The sequence below is a fragment of the Spermophilus citellus genome (genome assembly GCF_964194105.1).
Source record: "Spermophilus citellus genome assembly, chromosome: 12".
In the NCBI taxonomy this organism is placed as follows: Eukaryota; Metazoa; Chordata; class Mammalia; order Rodentia; family Sciuridae; genus Spermophilus; species Spermophilus citellus.
The window spans coordinates 72888297-72910918 of NC_138198.1; the positions used below are offsets into that span (position 1 = coordinate 72888297).

The 22622-nt window shown below is 39.5% G+C and overlaps 1 protein-coding gene across 9 annotated transcripts in view; it reads right to left on the reverse strand.

Annotated features, from left to right (window-relative positions):
* Nucleotides 1-22622, reverse strand: part of PTPRM (protein tyrosine phosphatase receptor type M) — an 825699-nt gene that overhangs the window by 106727 nt on the left and 696350 nt on the right. For all 9 annotated transcript variants that reach the window (XM_081262895.1, XM_081262888.1, XM_081262887.1 and 6 more), the window contains one exon: nt 14997-15084. In XM_081262895.1, the coding sequence (XP_081119021.1) occupies nt 14997-15084 (88 nt within the window). The remainder of the gene's footprint in view (nt 1-14996; nt 15085-22622) is intronic.

Genomic DNA, 22622 nt, shown 5'->3' on the forward strand with positions numbered 1-22622 from the left:
AACAAAAACAATAAATACAGATTGTTGGGGTCCAATAAATTGGTGTGTGAATCCCCATCACCATATTTTCTTGGAATCTCATTTACCTTGAATTAGATTCCAATTAAGAAGATAAGTCATTCTTTTAGGAAAACTCAATTATTCTCATGGAGAACTACTGAGGCTAAGTCATACCCAATTTCTATGAGGAAATACATAAAGGACATTTCCAACATGTGGCATATATGAGAGTGACTCAGGCAAAGTGCCCAAAGAAATGCCAAGTGTCCATCAACAGAGCCTCTGCCCTCCAGTCTGCTGTAGAGGCCACTAGATGGGCCTCTCTTAGGATCAGTGACTAAACATTCAGGTTGAAAGGAGGAAGAAGTTTGGAGAACTCAATAGCTCAGGTACAAATTTGGGAATCTAATGGGATTGTGGTGGACAACAGGTAAATTATTAACCATGAAAACCATGGGGTCAAAACTCTTAGGACTTACGACTTTTGGAGGACACAGGCCAGGAAGTTTGAGAAGATCTGAGCTTTAGAGTTACTAGCTCCCATCTGAAGTTTCTCTCCCAGAATTTTTTCTTGGTTATTCCAAAGCTATTTAACACTCATATTTGGTATTAAATGATAGTAACAGGGCCTTGGGAGTCTACATACCCTGATGCTAGCTCTACAATTCCCACGATTGGTGAACTTACACACCTTTGAAGCTTGATGGGCTTCTTCCGTAAAAAGACGGGTAAAAGTGGACTACTTTCTTAGAAGTCTTGGGAAGATCAAAAGAGATCACACATATCAAGTGTATAGAACATAGTTCACCCCTTACGTGAACAAAAGCAACATCCTAGCTGAGTACGGTGGTGCATGCCTATATCCCAGTGACTAGGGAGGCTGAGACAGGAGGATAGTAAGTTCAAAGCCAGCCTCAGTAATGGTGAGGCACTAATTAACTAAGAAAGACCCTGTATCTAAAATAAAAAATACAAAATAGGGCTGGGGATGTTGCTCAGTGGTGCCCCTGAGTTCAATCCCCAGTACAAAAAAAAAAAAAAAAGCAACATACTAGTACAAGTTTCACAACATGATCATCAGAGCCAAAAGTGCTTGCTTGGGAAAAGCAGAGAAGGGCAGAACTGAAAACTCCAGCAGCCCCTTAAAGGGATGTGAGCTGCTTTTACAGGGAGACAGAAAAAAGGCTGAATCCTGCTTAACAACTCGTAGATTTCAATTCCCTGGCATCTATGCAATAACTTTCCTTTTCGATCCCTATTTCTTTGCAGTGTAGTACAGAGCTTATGATCTCTGCTCTGGAGCTAGCATTCCTGTTTGAATCACAGTCCTGTGACTTTCTGGTTATGTGATCTTGAACATGTTACTTAATTAGCACTTCAGTTTGCCCCACTGTAAATGGGAATAATACTCAAGCTAACATTTTATTGTTTGTGTATGATACATTAGTAAATGTCTGGCACATGATAAGAAATAAATTAAAAAGTTAGTAACCAGTAGTCTCATTATGACAATGACTTAATTCAAGGCTTGATAAATTTTCACCTGGGCTACTTCATTTTTGCTTCTAGACTCTTCCCTCTCTGGTGATCTGTGCTGAGAGATGCTTTTATGAAATACAGTTTTTTTTTTTCTTTTAGAATCTTGTTTAAACCTTTCAATGATATCAATTGGGAACTGATCCATGGTGGTCATATAAACAAAAGATTGTAATATAATCATTAAAAGGGATTACTTTTGCTTTAATTTAATAATGAAGAAAGGTCACCGTGACATATTATAGAGTGAAGAAGAGCTGGCCACAAAGCAACATATCTAATTAGAGTCCATCTACATGAATTAATCAGATGCATGAGTATATAGCTGCCTTTCCTAGGAAAGGTAGCAGAATACAACAGTCACTAGTATGGCATTATGTAAAAATGTGGATGTGTAACCGATGTGATTCTGCAGTCTGTATACGGGGTAAAAATGGGAGTTCATAACCCACTTGAATCAAATGTATGAAATATGATATGTCAAGAGCTTTGTAATGTTTTGAACAACCAATAAATAAATAAATAAATAAATAAATAAATAAATAAATAAATATGAGTATATAGCTGGCTCTCCTTGTCTGTGCGTTCCACATCTACAGAATCAAGCAACTGTGAATTGAAAGTATTTGAGATATAATTGTACTGAACATGTACAGAGTTTTTCCTGACATTATTCCCTAAAGAATAAGTATGAGAACTATTTATATAGCATTTACATTGTACTAGATGTTATAAGTAATCTAGATTTAAAGTATACAGGGTGATATGTGTAGTTTATATGCCAACCCTATACCATGTTATATAAGGGGTTTAAGCATCTGTATATTTTGGTACCTGATGGGGTGGTGACCTAGCACCAGTACCCCAGATACTGAGTGATGATTCTATGTGCATAACTACACACAGTGGGATAACTGGAAGGAATGATAGGGTTTTTGCTGGGGGTAAATTTTGGAGTGGTTTTCTTTTTTACATTTATGATTTTATGTACTACTTCAACTGTCTATGTAGTTTAGTCTGTCTTTGAGGGTCTGGGCAATTTTCCCCAACATTTTTTTTTACAGTACATGTTTTCTTTAATGTGTATGAAATTCTTTTATAATTGAAGAGAAAAAAGAGCCTATTTGCCATGAATGACTGGGATATGATAAAAATCCAAGTAATATTTATAACATAATCACAACTCAGGGTTACCCCATCATGAAATATAACAATCTCTGCCTTTTTGAGAAACTCAATCTGCACAAAGGACTACGTGCTATTCCTCTCATATCTTTTAAAAAGATTTTACTAGATGAAAAAGGGGGAAAAACCTGATATTTTGCAGGTAGGAAACTGGCACATAAAAAACTGATCATAACATGTGCTGAGGTTTTTGAACACATAGGTATGCATGTATATGTGAATGCATGTATACAGGCACAATACACTGGAGGCAGGTCATGGAGGAGTAAAGCAGGTGTCTATGAGCTAGGAAGGAGAGGGCAAGGGGACAAAGGGAGGATACATGACAAGTACCAGACAGGAAAAGTAAGTTTTAACATTCTATAGAAAAGTAGGATGACTATACTTCACAACAATCTATTATAGCTTTTTAAATATTTATTTATTTTTTTAGTTGTAGTTGGACACAATACCTCTATTTTGTTTATTTATTTTTGTGTGGTGCTGAGGATTGAATCCACGGCCCTACACATGTGAGGTGAGCACTCTACAACTGAGCCATAACCCCAGCCCCCTATTATATCTTTTATAAAGAACTAGAAGAGAGGAGCTTGAACTTTTCCAACACAAAGACATGATCAATGTTTAAGGAGAGGGAAATGCTAATAACTTTCATCTGACCATTATACATTGTAAGTGTTGAGTTATCACATTATACCCCTCCAACAAATATGTACAATTATTATCAGTGACAAAGAAAAATACTTCAGAAAACTGCTGGGCAATTAAGAAAAAATAATTCTCTGTCCTAAGTCTCTAAAATGTGGTACTTACACGCTTTCATCAAGTAATTATTTAAAAATACCTCTAAGAAGCTTCAAATATTTTCACACTTTCATAATAAACATAATGATATTGGTAATGGTCTTACAATTTTAACTTGCAAGTAATTAGATATACCCATCGGGGCAGAAATGAAGTACATCACTGATAATCTTTTACCTCTAGCCAATTTTCTCTCTCTGCCAAATATTGATGACATACTTAAGGTAAATTGGAATCACAATGATCTAAGTAACATTTGGCCTCTGAGGGAAGACTTAACATTAATTTAATTACCACTGATTCTGCCAAGAATGGCTTTGCTTCTTTTATAGTTATTATCACCAAGGATGCTGCTGTACCTGTTTCAAGGTACAAGATGCAGAAGAGCCAGATGACCATCACCAGTAGGAAGTGCTTGGTATCCTACCCCTTGGTGTTGAACTTGCTGGTTTCCCCCTGGGGCCTTACAATCCAGCCACACAGGCTCTGAGCAAGGAGCAAAGATAGAACTCCTGTATTTAATGGTAGGTGGCACTAAAGAGGAATCACTTTCTGCTGGTTTCTTGTGTGTCTTGTGTTGTTTCTGGCTCCTTGTTTACCTAGTCCCTCTGTTAAGAGACTTGCACTCTTCACTCTCCAGAATCCTGACAGAGATCCCAGACTTTACTCTATGCATTCCTAAATGAATTGTGTCAATCTATTTCTCCCTTGCTCTTGACCACCCGAATTTAATGCCAAAGCTCTCTCCACCAACTCTGTCTCCTCTAACTAAATTCTTGTTCTCTCCCTTCCCACTGCTCTGGCTTTTACAGCTAAGTCAGATCATGACAATTATGGATTCCAGAGGAGGGGGTAGAGAAAGGAGAAAGAGAAAGGAGAAAGGAAGAGGGAGGGGAAGGAGAAGAGGAAGGAAAAGGGGGAGGAGGCACTGTAGGAGTCACTTAGCAGAGACAACTTTGCTACAAAACAAAATCCAATACAAAAAAGTGAAGTCTTTAATGCAAGCCACCAAGATTGGTCTACTGATTAAAAGAAGCTGGAGGGACAGATTAGGTGGAAAGTTTTCAGAGCCCTCTTTGTTTTCTCATTATTGGAAAACTACACAGGGATGCCTGGAGTGCCCCAGTGAAGATGACATCCAAACTCAGAAGGGGCCCTCTCTCCCCTTCCTAGCTAATGCCACACTTGGTGCTGTTCTTGCCACTACCTCAGTCTTGACATTCCTAGGTATACCAACAGGACGTCATGAACACCCCCCATTTCTGCACGACACAATGTTCCTGTGTCTAGGCTGAGCAGTTTCATCTCCATATTATCTATTGTTACAGCCCCTTTGGGTTGGTCCTGGGCTCTCCATGTCTTCTATACTTCTTCACAGACAATCTCATCATGCCAAAGGCTTCTCCAGCCACCTGTCTGCCCCATGAGTCACTAACACATCCAGGACAAGATCCCTCTCTTGTAAGTCCCACAGCAATTTATACAACCATCTATTGGCAGCCCATTCAAATGTTTCAAAATGTTCGCCACTTAAACCCAGAAGCTTTCCATGCTACGGCTAACTTGAAGCTCACCTCTGAGCTCCCCTTCAAAACTGCTTCCTTCCAGTGTTGCCCATCTGAGTAAATGGCCCATCCCTCCATCTGCTATCTATCCAAATGTCCATCCATCATCTTTCTGCAAATTAGAAGTCTGAGTCATCTCTGCCTCCTCTGTCTTACTCCATAGCCTATCCATTTTTCAGTTTGGTCAATTACTTCTCTTGAATCTATAACATAACTTTTCTCTAGCCACAGCACTATTGTTTCTCACCTGGGCTGCCCAGGATCTCCTAACTAGTGTTCTTTTCTGATCCATTTTCTATTCCTCTGACCAAAAATTTTCGATGCAAATTTAATTAACAACCCACTACCCCTACCCCCGAAAAAATCTTAATGAGGTCTCCCTTGTAATTATAAAGATTAAAATCCTTAATGTGCCCTAAAAGGCTCTGTAGTCTGATTCACCTGATCCCTTCCTTCCCTTGCCTAACTTCCACCTCCAATCGCTCCCAGCTCTGAACACCCTGGTTTCTGTCCAGTTCTTCAGATTTAAGGGGTTCCCACATGTGACAGGTTCTTATCCTTTTTTTTTTCTTTTGGTACCAGGGATTGGATCCTAAGGTACAACATCCCCAGCACTTCTTATTTTTTATTTTGTGGTAGGGTCTGGCTACATGGCTTAGGGTCTCACTAAGTTGCTGAAACTGGAGTTGAATTTGTGATCCTCCTGCTTCAACCTCCCAAACTACAGGGATTAAAAATGGCATGCATGACTGCATTCAGCTTATTTTATCCTCTTAATTCAGTTGTCTTCCATGTCACATCTTAAGGGTCATCTTCCCATACCTCCTGAATAAATCAACCCCCTCATTTTGAGTTCTCATGATACCATGCACTTCTTTTTATGCCCTTAACTTCAATTTGATTTATTTGTGCAATCACATGGGATCATTTAATTCATCCTACTAGTTCTCCTAACCCTATCAAGTTCATGAGGCTAAGGACTCTGTCGGCTGTTGTTAGTGTGCTCACCCCAGTGTCCCCCCACCCTACAACTTTCCTGTTCATTCCCTTTGCTCTGCTAACACTAGCCTCCTTGCCATCCTGACCACCCTTCTTATGCCTCAAAGCTTGTGTCTGGAATCGCCACTTGCTCTCCTGCTTCTAGTCCTGGCTGGCATTGTGTCCCCTCCCTCAGGGAACTGGGGAACTGCAACTGACACCTCAGACCATCTCCATCCCCTGCTTTATTTTTGCTTTTAGCATGAGTCACTTTGTGATACACATATTTTACCATGCACTAAGTGATTACTTTTCTGTCCCCTCTGCAAGAACGTTAAGCACTGTACCCACAAAGTAGTCTGCTATTTTGTTCCCTGCTCTGTCTCTGACACGTAGGATTGTGTCTGGTCTGAAATAGGCACTCAATAAATATTAGTGGAAAGAATGACTTCATTTTGGCACAGCGCCTGACACATGGCGGATCAATATGTATCTGTTGAATGAATGACAGTAAAGAGGAGGCTGGAATCTGCCTGGGATGCCCCTGCAGATTCTGGCTCATTCTTTTCAGCAGTCAGCCCTCCAGAACTCAGAGCCAGCTGCAAGAAGGCTGCCTCGTTAGCTGGAGATTTGGTGTATGCCTTCAACTTGGAGTTAATTATAGCTAGGAACTGTGGAGAGTAATAGGGGCTGTGTCTGTGTGTGTGGTGGTAACAGCAGACAGAGTGTTAGTTTCTATTGGGAAAGGGCTAGCTCAGCAAATCTACAGTGTAAATAACGGAAAAGTTTAACTTACTTAGGAGCAAAAGCCAATAAACAGATTTTAAGTGCCATTTTATATTCGAACACTGCTGGAATACAGTGAATGAGATCATTACAAGCACTTTTTAATGTTCTTTGAAAAGCACTAACAAGCATCTTGAAGATAGGTTGACGGAATCCCCAATTCCTCACAGGAGTTAGTGGTGCTGTCCCCAGGGCCTTGACTCTGTGAGGCAGACTTCCCAGTGAGTGACACTGACCTTTGTGCAATTACATACTTGTTTATGGAAAGGGAGATGATAATACTAATCTCTAAGCCTATAAAGAAACAGCCATTAAGCATCTATGGGCATATACATAAGCATGGTTAGGGAAGTATCCTTGTTTGCTTTCATTCCTTAAATCCTTGTACAACTTTAACAATAGCCAAGATTTACTGTCACTGCTGTAAAGACAGACAGACAGCCTAAGTGAAGCAGTTGCCAAATGGTGATGATAAAAGAGTGGCACAAAGCACTGAAGGAAATTTGGGCTGAAATGGGCATCCTCCCTACTGACACACCGCTCAGACCTCAGGGTCTGACCCAGACGCAGGCCGGTGCTGGTGCCTGAGCAGTTGTGCTACTGAAGCCTAAGGTAGTGGCTTTCCTTCATCCCCTACCTGGTATCAAATTCACTCTAATTTGCTGGAGTGGATTAACAGATCTGTCTGGGATTTGGATCCTCTATTTAAGAAGCATTAATAACTTTGCAGGTGGCTTAAGTGATTGATATCTTAGGATATACCACGATGGAGCCTTAGAGAGAATTATATAAATAACCAGTGTATGTGTGTATATATACATATATATGTATACACACATATACTATATATTCACATAAAATCATATATTTATGTAAGCCAATTATCAATAACATAAAATTCTAGAGGGATTTTAGAAAATGATAGCCAATTAGATGAAAACAGAACACAGGAGCACAAGGAAAGGCTTTAAGGTACTATGGAAGGGGAGAAGGAAGAGGACTGGACAGAAAGGCTGGAGCAGAGAAGTCTCTTCATATCATTGTCCCTGGACAGGTACAAAAACAATGCAATCCAATACAGAAACACTAAGGGGTGGGTGGGGAGTGGGATGGAGGGCAGGGGGATGCTAGAAAATGCAGCCCAGAAATCAAGGTGAAAGGCCACATCCAGTGCAAACCACTCAGAAACACAAGCCAAAGCCAAGTCTGGGAAGAGCTGGGACACCATCCACAGTGGGGCTAAAGCTACAGAGCAAGATGGCACTGGTAATTATGTACTAACTATTCATTTGGAACCCGAAACTTCGAAATGCTGATTTTCATTTTATTTTATTTATTTTATTTTGGGGAGTACCAAGTATTGAACTCAGGGGCACTTGATCACTGAGACATATCCCCAGCCCTATTTTGTATTTTACTTAGAGACAGGGTTTCACTGAGTTGCTTAGTGCCTTGCTTTTGCTGAGGCTGGCTTTGAACTCTTGATCCTCCTGCCTCAGCCTCCCAAGCCACTGAGATGACAGGTGTGAGCCACTGAGGCCAGCCTATTTTCATTTTAAATGACTGAGTCTACTTAGCAGAAGAAAGAATAGTGAAGAAAATGTGGTTTTTCTTTCAAGTGACAATAGTCAATATTGTTTTTATGTGACATTTCAGTTCATTTCTATAACAGGTGATGGTTCTCAGGAATTTATGATATTGATAAGGCTAATGACTTACCCAAGACCACCAGCTAACATGCAGTGGAATAAGGACTCCAAACTGTACTTTTTAACTCCACATACTATGCTCTTTTCTTTTGCCCAATAGGTCCTCCCTGACCTTCCATTCTTCCCTCATTCACCCTTGTCTTACCAGTCCCCAACAGTGTTACAACAACATAGCTTTCTGTTATTTTAGGACCAGAGATTGATTGTTTTATGATGCCTTGGCCTTGCCTGGGATACAGACTATAAAGTCATAGGGGTGGCAGGTAGATTTAAATATGCTTTACCTCTGCCTATAATGGCCTGCAGGCTGAAGTCCAATGCCTGGCTTTGCAATGAAGGTTTATTGGTCACAGGTCCACTGGGTTTCTGTCTTGTCTGGCTGCTTTTGAAGCAGCTAAACATCTGTACTGAGACTAGCTGCTTTGTTGCTATGGTCCAAAATTAATGTTGAAACTTAATCCCCAACAAAACAGTGTTAGGGGGTGGGATCTGTAGAAAGTGATTAGGCCATGAAGGTTCTACCTTCATAGAATGGATTAGTGTCTTCTAAAATGGCTGAGGGACTTAGCTAGGCCCTTTTATGCTTCTATCCTTCTATCATGGGATGACACAGGGTTTGTTCCCTCTGCTGGAGGACATTGCAACAAGATGACAACTATGAAGCAGAAAGTAGCCCTCACCAGAAACCTATCCTGCTAGCACCTTGATCTTTTTTTAAATTTTTTTTATTAGCTACACATGGCATTGCAATGATCTTGGCAATTCATACATTTGTATCATTGGGGTATAATTTCTCATTTTTCTAATTGTACAGATTACAGAATCACACTGGTCATAGAGTCACCTATATACATACATCAATCATATTGTCTATTCTATTCTGCTGCCCTTTCTATCCCCCCTACTCCTCCCCTTCTCTCCCATCATTTCTCTCTATCCAATCTAATGTGATACACTTTTTTTTCTTTTTCTCATCACAACATCATACATGTATTCTGTATAACAATGAGGTTCTCCTTCCATCTTCCATGCTACTCCCCTTCTCCCTCTTTTTCCCTCCCACCTCTCTTCCCTATTTAGTGGTAGTCTTCTTCTCATGCTCTTCCTCCCTATCCCATTTTGAGTCACCCCCTTTATATCAGAGAAGACATTCAGCATTTGTTTTTTAGGGATTGACTAACTTCACTTAGCATAATCTGCTATAATGCCATCCATTTCCCTGCAAATGCCACAATCTTGTTATATTTCAATGCTGAGTAATATTCCATTGTGTATAAATGCCACATTTTTAATCTATTCATCTATTAAAGGACATCTAGGTTGGTTCTACATTCTAGCTATTGTGAATTGTGCTGCTATAAACATTGATGTGGCTGTGTCCCTGTAGTATGCTCTTTTTAGGTTTTTTGAGTATAGTCCAAGAAGGGGAATAGCTGGGTCAAATGATGGTTCCATTCCCAGCTTTCCAAGGAATCTCCATACTGCTTTCCAAATTGGCTGCACCAATTTGCAGTCCCACCAGCAATGTATGAGTGTACCTTTTTCCCCACATCCTCATCAGCACTTATTGTTGTTTGACTTCATAATGGCTGCCATTCTTATTGGAGGGAGATGGTATCTTAGAGTAGTTTAAATTGCATTTCTCTGATTGTTAGAGATGGTGAGCATTTTTTCATGTGTTTGTTGATTGATTGTATATCCTCTTCTGAGAAGTTTCTGTTCAAGTCCTTGTCCCATTTGTTGATTGGGTTATTTGCTTTTTTTGTTGTTTAACTTTTTGAGTTCTTTGTATACTCTAGAGATTAGAGCTCTATCTGATGTTTGAGGGGTAAAAATTTGTTCCCAGGATGTAGGCTCCCTATTCACCTCACATATTATTTCTCTTGCTGAGAAAAAACTTTTTAGTTTGAATTCGTCCCATTTGTTGATTCTTGGTTTTAACTCTTGTGCTATAGGTGTCTTATTAAGGAATTTGAGGCTTGCCCCCACGTGATGAAGATTAGGGCCAACTTTATCTTCTATTAGATGAAAAGTCTCTGGTCTGATTCCTAGCTCCTTGATCCATTTTGAGTTGAATTTTGTGCATGGTGAGAGAAACGGATTCAATTTCATTTTGCATATGGATTTCCAGTTCTCCCAGCACCATTTGTTGAAGATACTATCCTTTCTCCATTGCATGTTTTTAGCACCTTTGTCTAATATAAGGTAGTTGTAATTTTGTGGATTTGTCTCTGTGTTCTCTATTCTGTACCATTGGTCTACCAGCCTGTTTTGGTGCCAGTACCATGCTGTTTTTGTTACTGTTGCTCTATAGTATAGTTTAAAATCAGGAAGCACGATACCACCAGTTTCACTCTTCCTGCTTAGAATTACTTTAGCTATTCTGGGTCTCTTATTTTTCCAGATGAATTTCATGATTGCTTTTTCTATTACTGCAAGGAATGTCATTGGGATTTTGATGGGAATTGCATTGAATCTGTAAAGTAGCACCTTGATCTTGAGCTTGGAATTTACAGTTTTTAAAACCATGAGAAGTATATTTCTATCACTTACAAGTTACCCAGTGTGTGATATTTTGTTATATCGGAGGATTGGACTAAGTTATCTGTAAAGGCTAAAATATTTACTACTGGATCATTTATAAGAAAGCATTTGCCAAACCCTGCACCAGATTATAATTGCCAGGAGGGCAGTACTGATTTATTTTTCATCATCTTTTTATAGTGATGTCTAGCAAATAGTAAATGATCAATAAGTGCTTGTTGAAAGAAGAAATGGGTTCACACACTCTTTGTCCATCTGTGAGGAGAACTAAGCAGAGGAGTGAGTAGGATATTTCTGTGACAAACAGGTGCACATCAGATATACAGAGGGTCAAGTCAAGATAAGGTGGGCAGAACCTCCAGGTGGTGGGGAGAGAGGATGCTGATTAAGAACAACACAGGAGGACTGTACTTGGAATGGAGTCTGAAGCTTGGAAACTTTTTATTAAAGGAGACAGTTGGTATACCATTGTCAGGCTGGCCTGGAGGGGCCATGCCTCTTCCCAAGTCTATAAAAATAAACATTCCTAATAAATTAACTAGACCTTCATTGTTTTATATCACAAAAGAACAACTACCTACGTACTAGATCACAGACAAGTGACTTCCCTTCTCCATACATCAACTTGAAAGTAAGGACTTCACTGAGTTACATGAAACTATTTTATATTTGTGCAGCATTTGTGGTTTTTAAATATCTTCATGAAAAAGTCAGTATATGTTGTGTAATAATAAGCTGGGAAGTAGGTGGGGCCACGTGTGACTTTCTTTTGCCTTCCTGCCACCCTAGGATCAGGACGCTGCCCAGTGCCCTCCAGCTGGGCATCCTGCTTTCCCAGGCAGGACACAGGCAGGGCAGCCCTGCTGGCTACTGTTCTTCCTTACATCTGGCCCATTCCTAAAAAGTCCTCTGACAGCCTGCCCTCTCTGTGCCCATTCAGAGCTAGGTGACAATGAGTAAAAATAAGTTAATAATGAATAAATTGTGCCCACTGTCCTCCTTAGATGTCAGACATGAAGGCATCATACAGAACTTGTGCAGAAGGCAGAGGTAGTACTCCAGAGTTTCTTGACAGAGGGCCTCAGGGGTCAGTCTAAGAAACAGAGGACTTATCTTGAAGCCACTTTTAAGTATAGTTTTTAGCTCTTTTGTGTATTTATTAGGGGTGGGGTGGCATGGAGAGCTGAAGGATGGGAAAGGAGGGCCAGAGTCTCCTTCAGCTGCCTTGTCACTGGGACTGGCCTGTGAAGAATGTGATGCTAAAGGCTAAACTACGCCAATGGGAACAACCCTCAAAGTGCACATCAGGTAGGAAAGACAGCAGCTCCCAGGTTGGAGTCCTGCCTCCACATCTTATTAACTGTGTAGTCCTTTCACCTTCCTTTGCCCTCAATTTTCTCACCTATAAAACAGACAAAATAATATTACCTATTTAATAGTGTTGCATCTGGGAGTAAACGCAAAGTGCACAGAGTGGTGACTAGCAAAAGTAAATACTCAGTTAACACTAAATTTTTATGGTTGAAAATCCCTTATCCAAAAATGCATAGGACAAGAAGTGCTTTAATTATTTTTTGATTTTAGGATATTGCATATACATAATGATATATCTTGGGGATGGGACCCAAGTCTAAACATGAAATATTTATGTTTCATATGCACCTTATATGCACAGATTAAAGGAAATTTTTCATTATCTTTTTTACAGTGGTGTCTAGCAAATAGTAAATGATCGATAAGTTCTTGTTGAAAGAAGAAATATATTCACACACTCTGTGTCCATCTGTGAGGAGAATTAAGTAGAGGAGTGAGTATGATATATATAAAACTTTTTCAGTAATTTTGTGTATGAAACAAAGTTTTATGATGTATGTCATGTATGTCAGTGTTCAAAAATCTTGAATTTTGGAACAATGTGGATCTCAGATTTTCAGATTAGGGATGCAAAAACCTCTAAATTTTTTTCCTATGAATTATTCAGAAATATTTCTCAAAAGAGTTTCCCAAATGCAGGTATAAAATTATATATCAGGAAGAAGTGGACTCAAAGTTATACTGCACAAAGCTCAGTTGACTCTCTCAGTATACCTAATGTGACACCCCTTGATATGGCCTTCTGTATGCTTTATTCTCAGATAAGGCCCAGATGGGCAATATTATAACAACTATAGGACAGTGACTCATCAACATCCCCTTCCACATTGCATGTGAAGGGAAGTGTCCATGGTAGCTCTGTGAATCTCCTCAGAGTTTAGTGCAGAGATGAAGGGTTTCTTGGAACAGAAGCCATTGGGAGAAATCTGAATTTTTCTACTAGTGAAAGACCTTCTCAGGCTCCCAGAGAACATGAAAGAACTTAGAAGAGTCTAGATGGGCTAAGAAGTAATGTTTTCCTTCTCTGAATCATTATGGCACTGTATACATAGCTGTCAACTGCAGGACTACAGCCACGGGGATCTGTCCTCTGCCTGGTCTGTTTTGTCCCATGGGCAGGGGCAACATCTCATCTTGATAATCTTTATATCCCCAGTCTCTGACAAAGTGTCCCACAGGTGCCAAATGAATTCACTGAGTGGCAATCAAACTGTGGACTGTGAGGCAGCATCTTCCATCTACAAAGGACCTTGACAACATCACTGAAGCACCAAATAAATAAGGCATGCTTTAACAAAACCTGCAAAACAAAGCTGGTGGTTTGGCTCTATTCATGGCCAAAGGGAAAACAAAAAATGCTCGGTTGGGAAGTTTCATATTATACTGAAGCCCCAACCCTTTGGATCTGCACTGACCAAGAGTCTGTGTACTGTTTAAACTCAAAAAATAATAAAAAAATAAAACCTTAAAAGTCAGTTTCTCATTCATCCCAGTCACATGCCAAGTGCTCAGCAATCTCCTGGGTTTGAATAGAAATTTCTTTGGGGCAGCACTGCCATAGACACTCTGGTGTCAACTCAAGAAATGTTAACTCAGGCAAACAGAATTCAACCACACTTTTACAATCAATAAAGCTAACGTACTACTCCCCTGGAATTTCCAAACCTTCCAAATTTGTTCTCTTACACGTGATAAGGCACAATGAGCTAGATGTTCTCTCAGCCTTGCAGTTTAGTTTATGTGTCTATATAAATACTGCTAATTCTGTTAAGTTACTACAGTGAGCCTGTCACTACCATGATGCAGTTATGTGTGACTCACAGCAGTTTAATGCAGGGGATGGATAGCTTGAGCCCGGAGAGAAGGAGGCTCATCAATCTACCATGTGTCTCAGCATCATTATGGAACATTAATGAGGTTGGGCTCAATTTAAAACCTGTCTGAGGCATTACGGATTGGCAACATTCAGTTTCACCAGCACTGGGAATTTCTGAGATATAATCCTAGATCTTTTGCTAATGAATATTGTGATATGGGGACTATCATTTAACTTCTGAGTTTCGCTTTCCTGCCCTTAGAATGGGGCTATTTCTGACCTACCTAACCCAGAGTCCAGAGGATTCATGAGTTAATATTCGCAGGGAATGCCAAGCTCCTTGCATGAAGGCAGGCTGTGCATCATGATTTCTATTCATTCTCATGAAACAGCTGGGAAACATTAGGACTGGGGTGTTACTCCTAAAAATGCATCTTCCTTTTACACATTTTAACATTACCTATGTTCCTAGAACCTTAAATCTAAAAGTAAAACTGGGCCTACAGGGAGAGCACACTGATGTAGTGGCAGTATTCAGATCATTTTTCCTTCCCTTAGTATGAACATAACACCAGCCCCTTGCAGCAGGATGAAAGCAGTAATTGCACTGTAAATTCTCACTGCATGAGCCTGGTGGTCAATCTTATCAGATGTGGAAAGAAAGTTCTACAACAGCACAATTACACTGTCAGCACTCACATGCAATGATATTCCCATATCTGTTCTTCATTCTGTTCTCATCTTTCTTAGCAGAATCCCATGGTGCAGACTGCCCTTCAAAGAAACTCTGGAAGAAAGAGGAAGTGACACTAAGCATTACAATTTGGTGCAGTAAACAGAGGGATCTTAAGCAGGGAGGGGTCCTTAGAAATGTGGATCAAGGGCCAAGCAGGAAAGAATGCCCATGGGGATGAGGTAAAGTATTGATTATTAAGCTGTATTATATTTGAAACATTTCATTTGGCTTTTCCTAAACCTTTTTCCCCTATAGTTAATATCTCACAAACACAGGGATAAAAGTTGAAGAATGAATCCACAATTTATTTGTGTAATACAGTAAAAATGGTCACATGGTCATACCTATCTTACCCGAATAATACAGAAAACAATAATTTTTTTCACAATTTCTTCATCATATTACAACTTACCAATATTCTTATAGGAGATAGGAAGATACCTTTTTTTCCCCTCAATAATTGCTGACTGAAGGAAGTTTATTTTTGGTTAAAATGGTGAAAGTAGGTAAGCTAAGACTTTATGACTTTAAGGCTAAAATCCAGTATTATACTCTGTTGGAGTTTTCTCTTCATTTTTAATGGGGCTTGGATGTCCATTTATTTAAGGATTTGGCATTATTATGCCCTGGGTCTTTAATCTTCATGTTATTAGATTTTCTTTCAATTCCAGTTATAATGAAATGTCTTCTGCCATCAGTGGACAAAGGAAAAAAATGGGACTTTTATTTCCACTTTAGTTCATGTACATGAGGTTATGGGAAGAACGGTAGGAAGAAAGATTTAGTAGAACTGATTTCTTGTCATTGCCAAAGCTACCCTTACACTTTTTTGATCCCATTTAGGAAAGTAGAAGATTTGGGGAAGGAAGGAAAAATAAAGGTAGAGATGAGACAGTGCCTTATTCTGAAATGTTTGAGGGCCATCATGGACCCCAAGATGGCTTTCAACAAATTCTTCAAGATGGAAACACTTCCTTACTCCCTAATCTCCATTCTATCATCATGGCCCCTTCCAACCCTTGCCAACAGATGGTGATAGTCTGTGGTTCAAGTGAACATTAATTATTCCTTTTTCTGGGTTCTGTTTTCTCTTACTAGACAATTTGCTCTCCAGTCCTGCCACAATAGGACACAATTACTCACAGACTCCAGGGATTCTCTGCTCCCACTACCTGCATATCACATGTCACTCGGACCATGTAATTAGGGGGCAGTGCTTGGCATAATCTGCAGTTTCCATGTCTATTTCTGCCACCAAGCTGTGGATTCCCTGAGAGCAGGGACTGCATGCTTATCATTTTTATTTACTGAGAGCCCATGTCTCATAGTAGGAATTCAGTAATGAGTTATGGAAGGAATGAGAAACTACATTATTTGGTTACAGTATGTCTTGGCTTTAATTTTAAAGATTTATATCTATAGCTTAAATGTGTGAGGAGATTCTAAGACTTGGAAAACCTATCTGTCTTGGTCCACTCTTCATTATTGTAATAAAATACCTGAGGCATGCTACTTATGAAGAAAAGAGGTTTATTTAGCTCACAGTTTCAGAGGCTGAAAGTACAAGATCAGGTGACCCTACATGTTGGCTTCTAGTGAGGGTCTAATGGTGTGTACTATCATGGCAGGTGCAGGTGCGAAGGGGAGTGATCACATCTCCAGATAGGAAGTCAGAGAGGTTTTCACAGTTCTTCCTGAGGGCATACCTCTAATCAAACTAGGACCTCTCACCAGGCCCAACACATGAACCCTGGGGGGACAAATCACATTCAACCCATAGCACTGTCTGGGTTTGTTCCATAGTTTGTAGATTTCTTTTGGCCACGGATTGTAAAATCCTACTTTTATTGTCCTGCTGGATTCTGATGCTTCTATTGTCATATATCTCAGCTCTCCTAAGAGACTGGCTGGAAAAGAGCCTAATCCTAGGAGTGTCTTACTGTCAAGCTTGAAGATCTGGTCATTGGTATGTCTATGCTATGGAACAGCAGGAGCAGACGCTGATTTATAACATTAAAGAGCAAAAAGACAACAAGGGCAGAGTTTTAAATGCATGGCTTTAAATTCCCTCAGTTATGCACACAACTGATGAACCATTAACATAACAGTTTTTGCATTACTGTAGTATATGCTAATAGCTCTATTAATAGAGCCACACCATACATTACTAGTTGAAGGATAAAATTCTGAAGAATGTAGGAGAAATACACACACACACACACACACAAATGGCGTTACTAATAAAGTAAACAAATAATAATACTAGCAGTAAAAGAAAAATCACTACTTAATCCCATCTAGAACAAGACCATTATACAATCAGAACATAAACAGGTAGCAAGCTAAAAAACTTTAACTTCTATTTTGCTCTATAATGTGCATTTAAAAATAGCTCCAGGGATTTTAAAGTCAGATACTCTTGCTTTGAATAGTGTCTTTGTTACCCAATGAATGACAATTATTCTTATAGTTGAGTAATAACTATTATTTGGCTTCCAACAATGTAATTCTACTTTGAGTTTGTCATGATTTAATTAACAATTTCACTTCCCCCTGCCTTTTCTCCCCATCTATAAAGTTCTCTAATATTTTTTTTTTGTAGGAAGACAGAGAAGATAACTGACTTTGAGGGAGACTCTGAAGTCTTCCAGTAAATCCACAGCTTCAACCCAAAGGGAAATGCTCCCAGGTCCCTGAGGCACAGCCCACACCTGTGCCCCACAAATCCCCTCCTGCTCCTGACAGAGGTTCTCTCAAGAGGTCTGGCACTCACATTGAAGCTGTGTTTCTTTAGCATTTGTGGTAATCATAGGATTACCAAAAATCCTTATTTTTAAAAAAATGTTATTATAATTTCACTGTTTTCAATTAATTGATGACCAGAAAATAGACACAAATCAACAAATGGAAAAAGATCCAGTCTCATTCCAATTGAGCACTATAGTTTTCAGAAGGATGGGGCCCAGTGCCAGGTGTGGTCAGGAGGCTGAAGCAGGAGGATGGTGAGTTCAAAGCCAGCCGCAGTGGTGCTAAGCAACTCAGTGAGACCATCTCTAAATGAAATACAAAATAGGGCTGGAGATGTGGCTTAGTGGTCAAGTGCCCCTGAGTTCAATCCCTGGTACCATGCCCCCCACCAAAAAAAATGATTGGGGCCCAAGCAGTCAAATATATATATATATATATATATATATATATATATATATATATATATATACATACATACATACACACACACACACACACACACACACATATATATATATAAGCATCTATGCATCAACAAATGTCTGTAGATGAGTGAGTCCATCAGCTCAACTGGCCATCCCTGGGCTAAAGCGAGGCACAGGGGAGATGGCCTCCCAGCTCTCCATCTGAGGGACATGAGATCGAGACAGACCTCAGTGTATTCTTACTCTTAACCCACTGCTCCTGCCCTGACAATGACATTGAAAGGGAAAACAGTATTAAGTCTACTTATATACATGTAGCCAACAATTGCTCTGCAAACTTAGATCATACTACCTGGTCTCTAAATGAAGGCTTACAGTAAGAGAATATAAAAGACACCAAGTAAACTTTGTCTAAATGTTGATTTTTTTTAGTAAAATTGCAATTTTTTTTCTTAAATGATGTGTGTTCATTGCAGGGAAGCAGTGGCAAGAGAAGGAGGGAGTTCTTGCTGTGAGCTTCCCAACTTCCTACCTAGAAATTGTGTGAATCACTTGAATAGCCAAAAAAGAAATTTAACAAAACAAAAAAAGAGGTGCTCTGAGAAAAATTCCAGATGACTATTGCCTCCATAGAAGCAAGCCACTGTCTACTGGCTCCCTGTGGATATGGTGACTCTTGTTTGCATTTTCAGCAATAGTTCTGCTTCTAGTTACATCAGCATAATTAGACCAGCTGTTCTTATGCTTGGCCTGGAAAAGAAATAATACACCTAGGAGGAGCCCAAAGAGTAGAAATCAGGGGCTTTCTAGATTGGCTTGTCCTCTTCTGTTTCCTTTTTTTAATGTAGATTTAATTTTTTTCTTAGACTCAGTTTGAAATGTTGCAGCTTTTCATGAGTATATACTTTCAAAATACCAGAGAAAACAATTTGCCTTTAGACTGTCTCTTATGCCTAAATAAGGATAAATGTCAACTGTTTAAGTTTCTAGTGAGAAAATAAAACTTTATCTATAATAAGGTACTCAGAGAATCAATTATATGCTACAGGGGTCTTTTACAAGCTAGGTCCCTCATTGTCTTTCTAGTTTAGAAATTCTCAGAGCAAAAATAGTCACTGGGGAAAGAACGCAGCTCATCAGTGCCATAGAATACACAACAAGTCCACAACCAGGCCTGGCACAGATGTGAGGTCCCCAATGTAGGAAGTACACATCCTTCTTTCATTTTTCTTCCCCTGGAATACTAAGGCTTCTATGAAGCTGCTGTCATTCCACCTCTTTTGTGTGTTTTTTTTATTTTATTTTTTTTCAAACCATGAGATGGACAGAGAGTCACTGATAAACTCATCAGCAAAATATGCCTGTGGAAGATCATTTGGGGTCATCTGCAATTCTGCTTTTTCAATAATTCCATTCTTTTTCACACAGTTTTTGTTTTTGTAAACATCTTTTAATAAATTAAGCAAAATCAAAACACATAAATTTTTTTCTGGGCATTTTTCTTTGTTCTAAAGAACAAAAGCTTCTTTAGCTATCTTTGTAAGAGGTCAAATCTCACACAAGTTCCTTAAAATTACATAAATCGAATTACTAAATTCTTGGATTAGCATTCTACTTTGAACCAATATTATTGGGAAAATAGTAATCACCACATAATCTATGTTGTATCTAGAGAGGCATGGTTTCTATCAATTTGTTAACAATACAGTGAAATAGCTGAGCATGGTGGTGCGTGCCTGTTACCCCAGCAGCTCGGGAGGCTGAGGTAGGAGGATCCCAAGTTCAAAGCCAACCTCAGCAAAAGTGAGGCAATCAGCAACAAAATGAGGCCCTTCCTCTAAATTAAAATTCAAAGTAGGGCTGGGATGTGGTTCAATGGCCAGACCTTGAGTTCAATCCCTGGTACCAAAAATAAAAATATAAAAAAATTTTTAAAAAGTACAGCAAACCAGATTTTGAATCATCCTGTTTCTGAGATAAAAAGAACTTTGTTTCTTGAAGAAGTCAGAGTTTTCTGAACATTTGCCAATGACCAGCTCTGGTGGCTCATGGGAAATTTTGCTTATTTGCTCCTTAAATTTTTCTATTATGTTCCACTTTAAGTACAGCCTACAATTCCTCCTCTTTCTTTCATCTCATGGTTTTTGCTTGTCAAAATCATGAGCAGGTTCACTAAAATCAAATTTAAGCAAAGCACAGATGATTTGAAGAAGAGGCCCAATGAGAAAGAACAGAAGCGACAGCGGGAGAACGAAAGCAAAAATCATCATTTGGTGACCAAAGACTTGCTATCCAAGGAACAACAATTTAAGGACAAGCCTGGGAGACAGATGACGATTGCCCATGTTCCCAACACTATTTTTATAGGAGGAATTTTGAATATGATGTGCACATTTAGGCGATATTTAGTGTTTAGGGCATATTTTTAATATGCAGGTACAATTTAATGCACCAACTATGAATTTTTTTATTATGAAAAAACCACTTTATGTATTTTGGGGATTTAAGTTAATGGTCTCACTGCACCTTCTGTTAGAATTTTCATAAATATACTTATGCTTTTATTCTACTTAAAATGTAATTAAAGTGTTTCCTCTGACTACCTTAGCTCATATATACTGAGAAAAGGCAGCAAACCTGGGAGCCACTTTGAAAGAGTAATAAGTCTCTGAAACAATAAAAATGAAACCAGGCAAGCTCCGGTGAATACCAATGACTCTCTGCTTTAAGATGCGGCACTCTCCATGGGCACAGTGCAGAAGGAAATTGAACATCCTGCACACTGTCATTTTTTTTTCCAAATAAGAAACATGTTTTTGTGATTCAATAACCTCCTCCCCCACCCCTCAAACCACCATCATTTTCCACAGGATATAATTCTATACCTCAGTTGCCCACCTCTGGAGAGTATTACTCTGAAATGATTCAGTCTGTTAAATATGCCACAGCTCCCAGATATTGAGAGAGAGAGAGAGAGAGAGAGAGAGAGAGAGAGAGAATATGAATCCTTTTTTCCAGAAAATCTTCTGAAAGAAAGGGATGCAGGTCAAGGCTGGACATAATGTGCAGTACATTTTCAGACAGCACAGGGTCAAGTGTTTCAGAAGCTTCTGAAATTGAATTTTCCTCCCTTCCTCTTATGAATAAAATTGTGCACGTAAAATGACTAAAGTCATCACCCTGAAAGAAGGGAGATGAACTCACTGGGGCATGCAGAGTCTCTGAACTTTCTTTGTTTTCCGCCCATACTTCTCGTTCTTCTAAGTGTTCATTTTATGAGGTCCATATAAACTATTTATTGCTACAGCACTAAAGCAACTGAAGACTCCTAACTTTGCTTGATGGACCACAATGTGGTACTGCTGATGGGGAGGGGGCTCCTGAAGTTCAGGCCCAGTGGCTGCAGTGGTCACAGGTCACTGTCATTCTCTGATTTCCAAGACAAAGGCACTCAAAGGGAATAAGTGATGCTGTAAAGGCAAAGAAGGTTGGGACTGGGTGAAAACTAGTATCTAGACTTTGTTATTTCTAAGCAAACTGAAATCTAAATGTGGATGAGCATTGATTCTTTTAAAGAAGTTGCTAATATCTCCACACTTCAAATGGCCATTTTTTTAATTGAAACTTAATCCAATTTGAAACTTTTCAGAAGCTTTTTTCTTTTGCCAAATTCAAGCGGGTGTTGATCTCAGCAACACTTTCCCCCTGTCTACCCTCCTTTACCAAATGTTTCTCTTTGGAGTAGAGGGTTGCAGCTTTAAACACAAGTCTGTGGTGTTTTAGTACCCAGAACAGGCCTCTTGATGTTTAGCTAAGCTTTAGAACATGTTTCTTATTCTTTGGAATATTACACTGAATGAAGGATTTTATAAGTGACTTTTCACAGCAAAGTCAGGTACTTCCTGTTGATTAATATTTACTTGTGTGGTTTTTGAAGCTCTATTTGATGAGCACTCTTCCCACCACCACCCCCAGTGCTGGGGATGGAACCCAGGGCCTTGTGCATGCTAGGCAAGTGCTCTACCACTTAAGCTACACTCCAGCCCCATTTTGAGCATTTTTAATTCTGTTGCATAAATAAGGAAATTTAGGCTCTTCTGGAATCTGGCAGCTAATAAGTAGAAGAGCTGGGTCCCAGAGCTAGATAGATCTCCCCACTTTGAGCTCAGTGCTCCTGCCATTAGGCCACAAAGCTGGCTGAGAGCTTGGGGCCTAGTGTCTGCTGCATTGCACCGTACACTAGCAATCTGAAGTCACCATGGTCACAGTTCACACAGCACCAAGCACTTCTGGTTACCACTTTTTAAGAAATAAGCCAGTTCAGTAACAGAGTCCTGCCACCATATGCTCAGTGATTCTTCTGGGGATAACAGGGAGTATGTATACTCTGGAGGGACCCTTAATCTACTTAGTTTT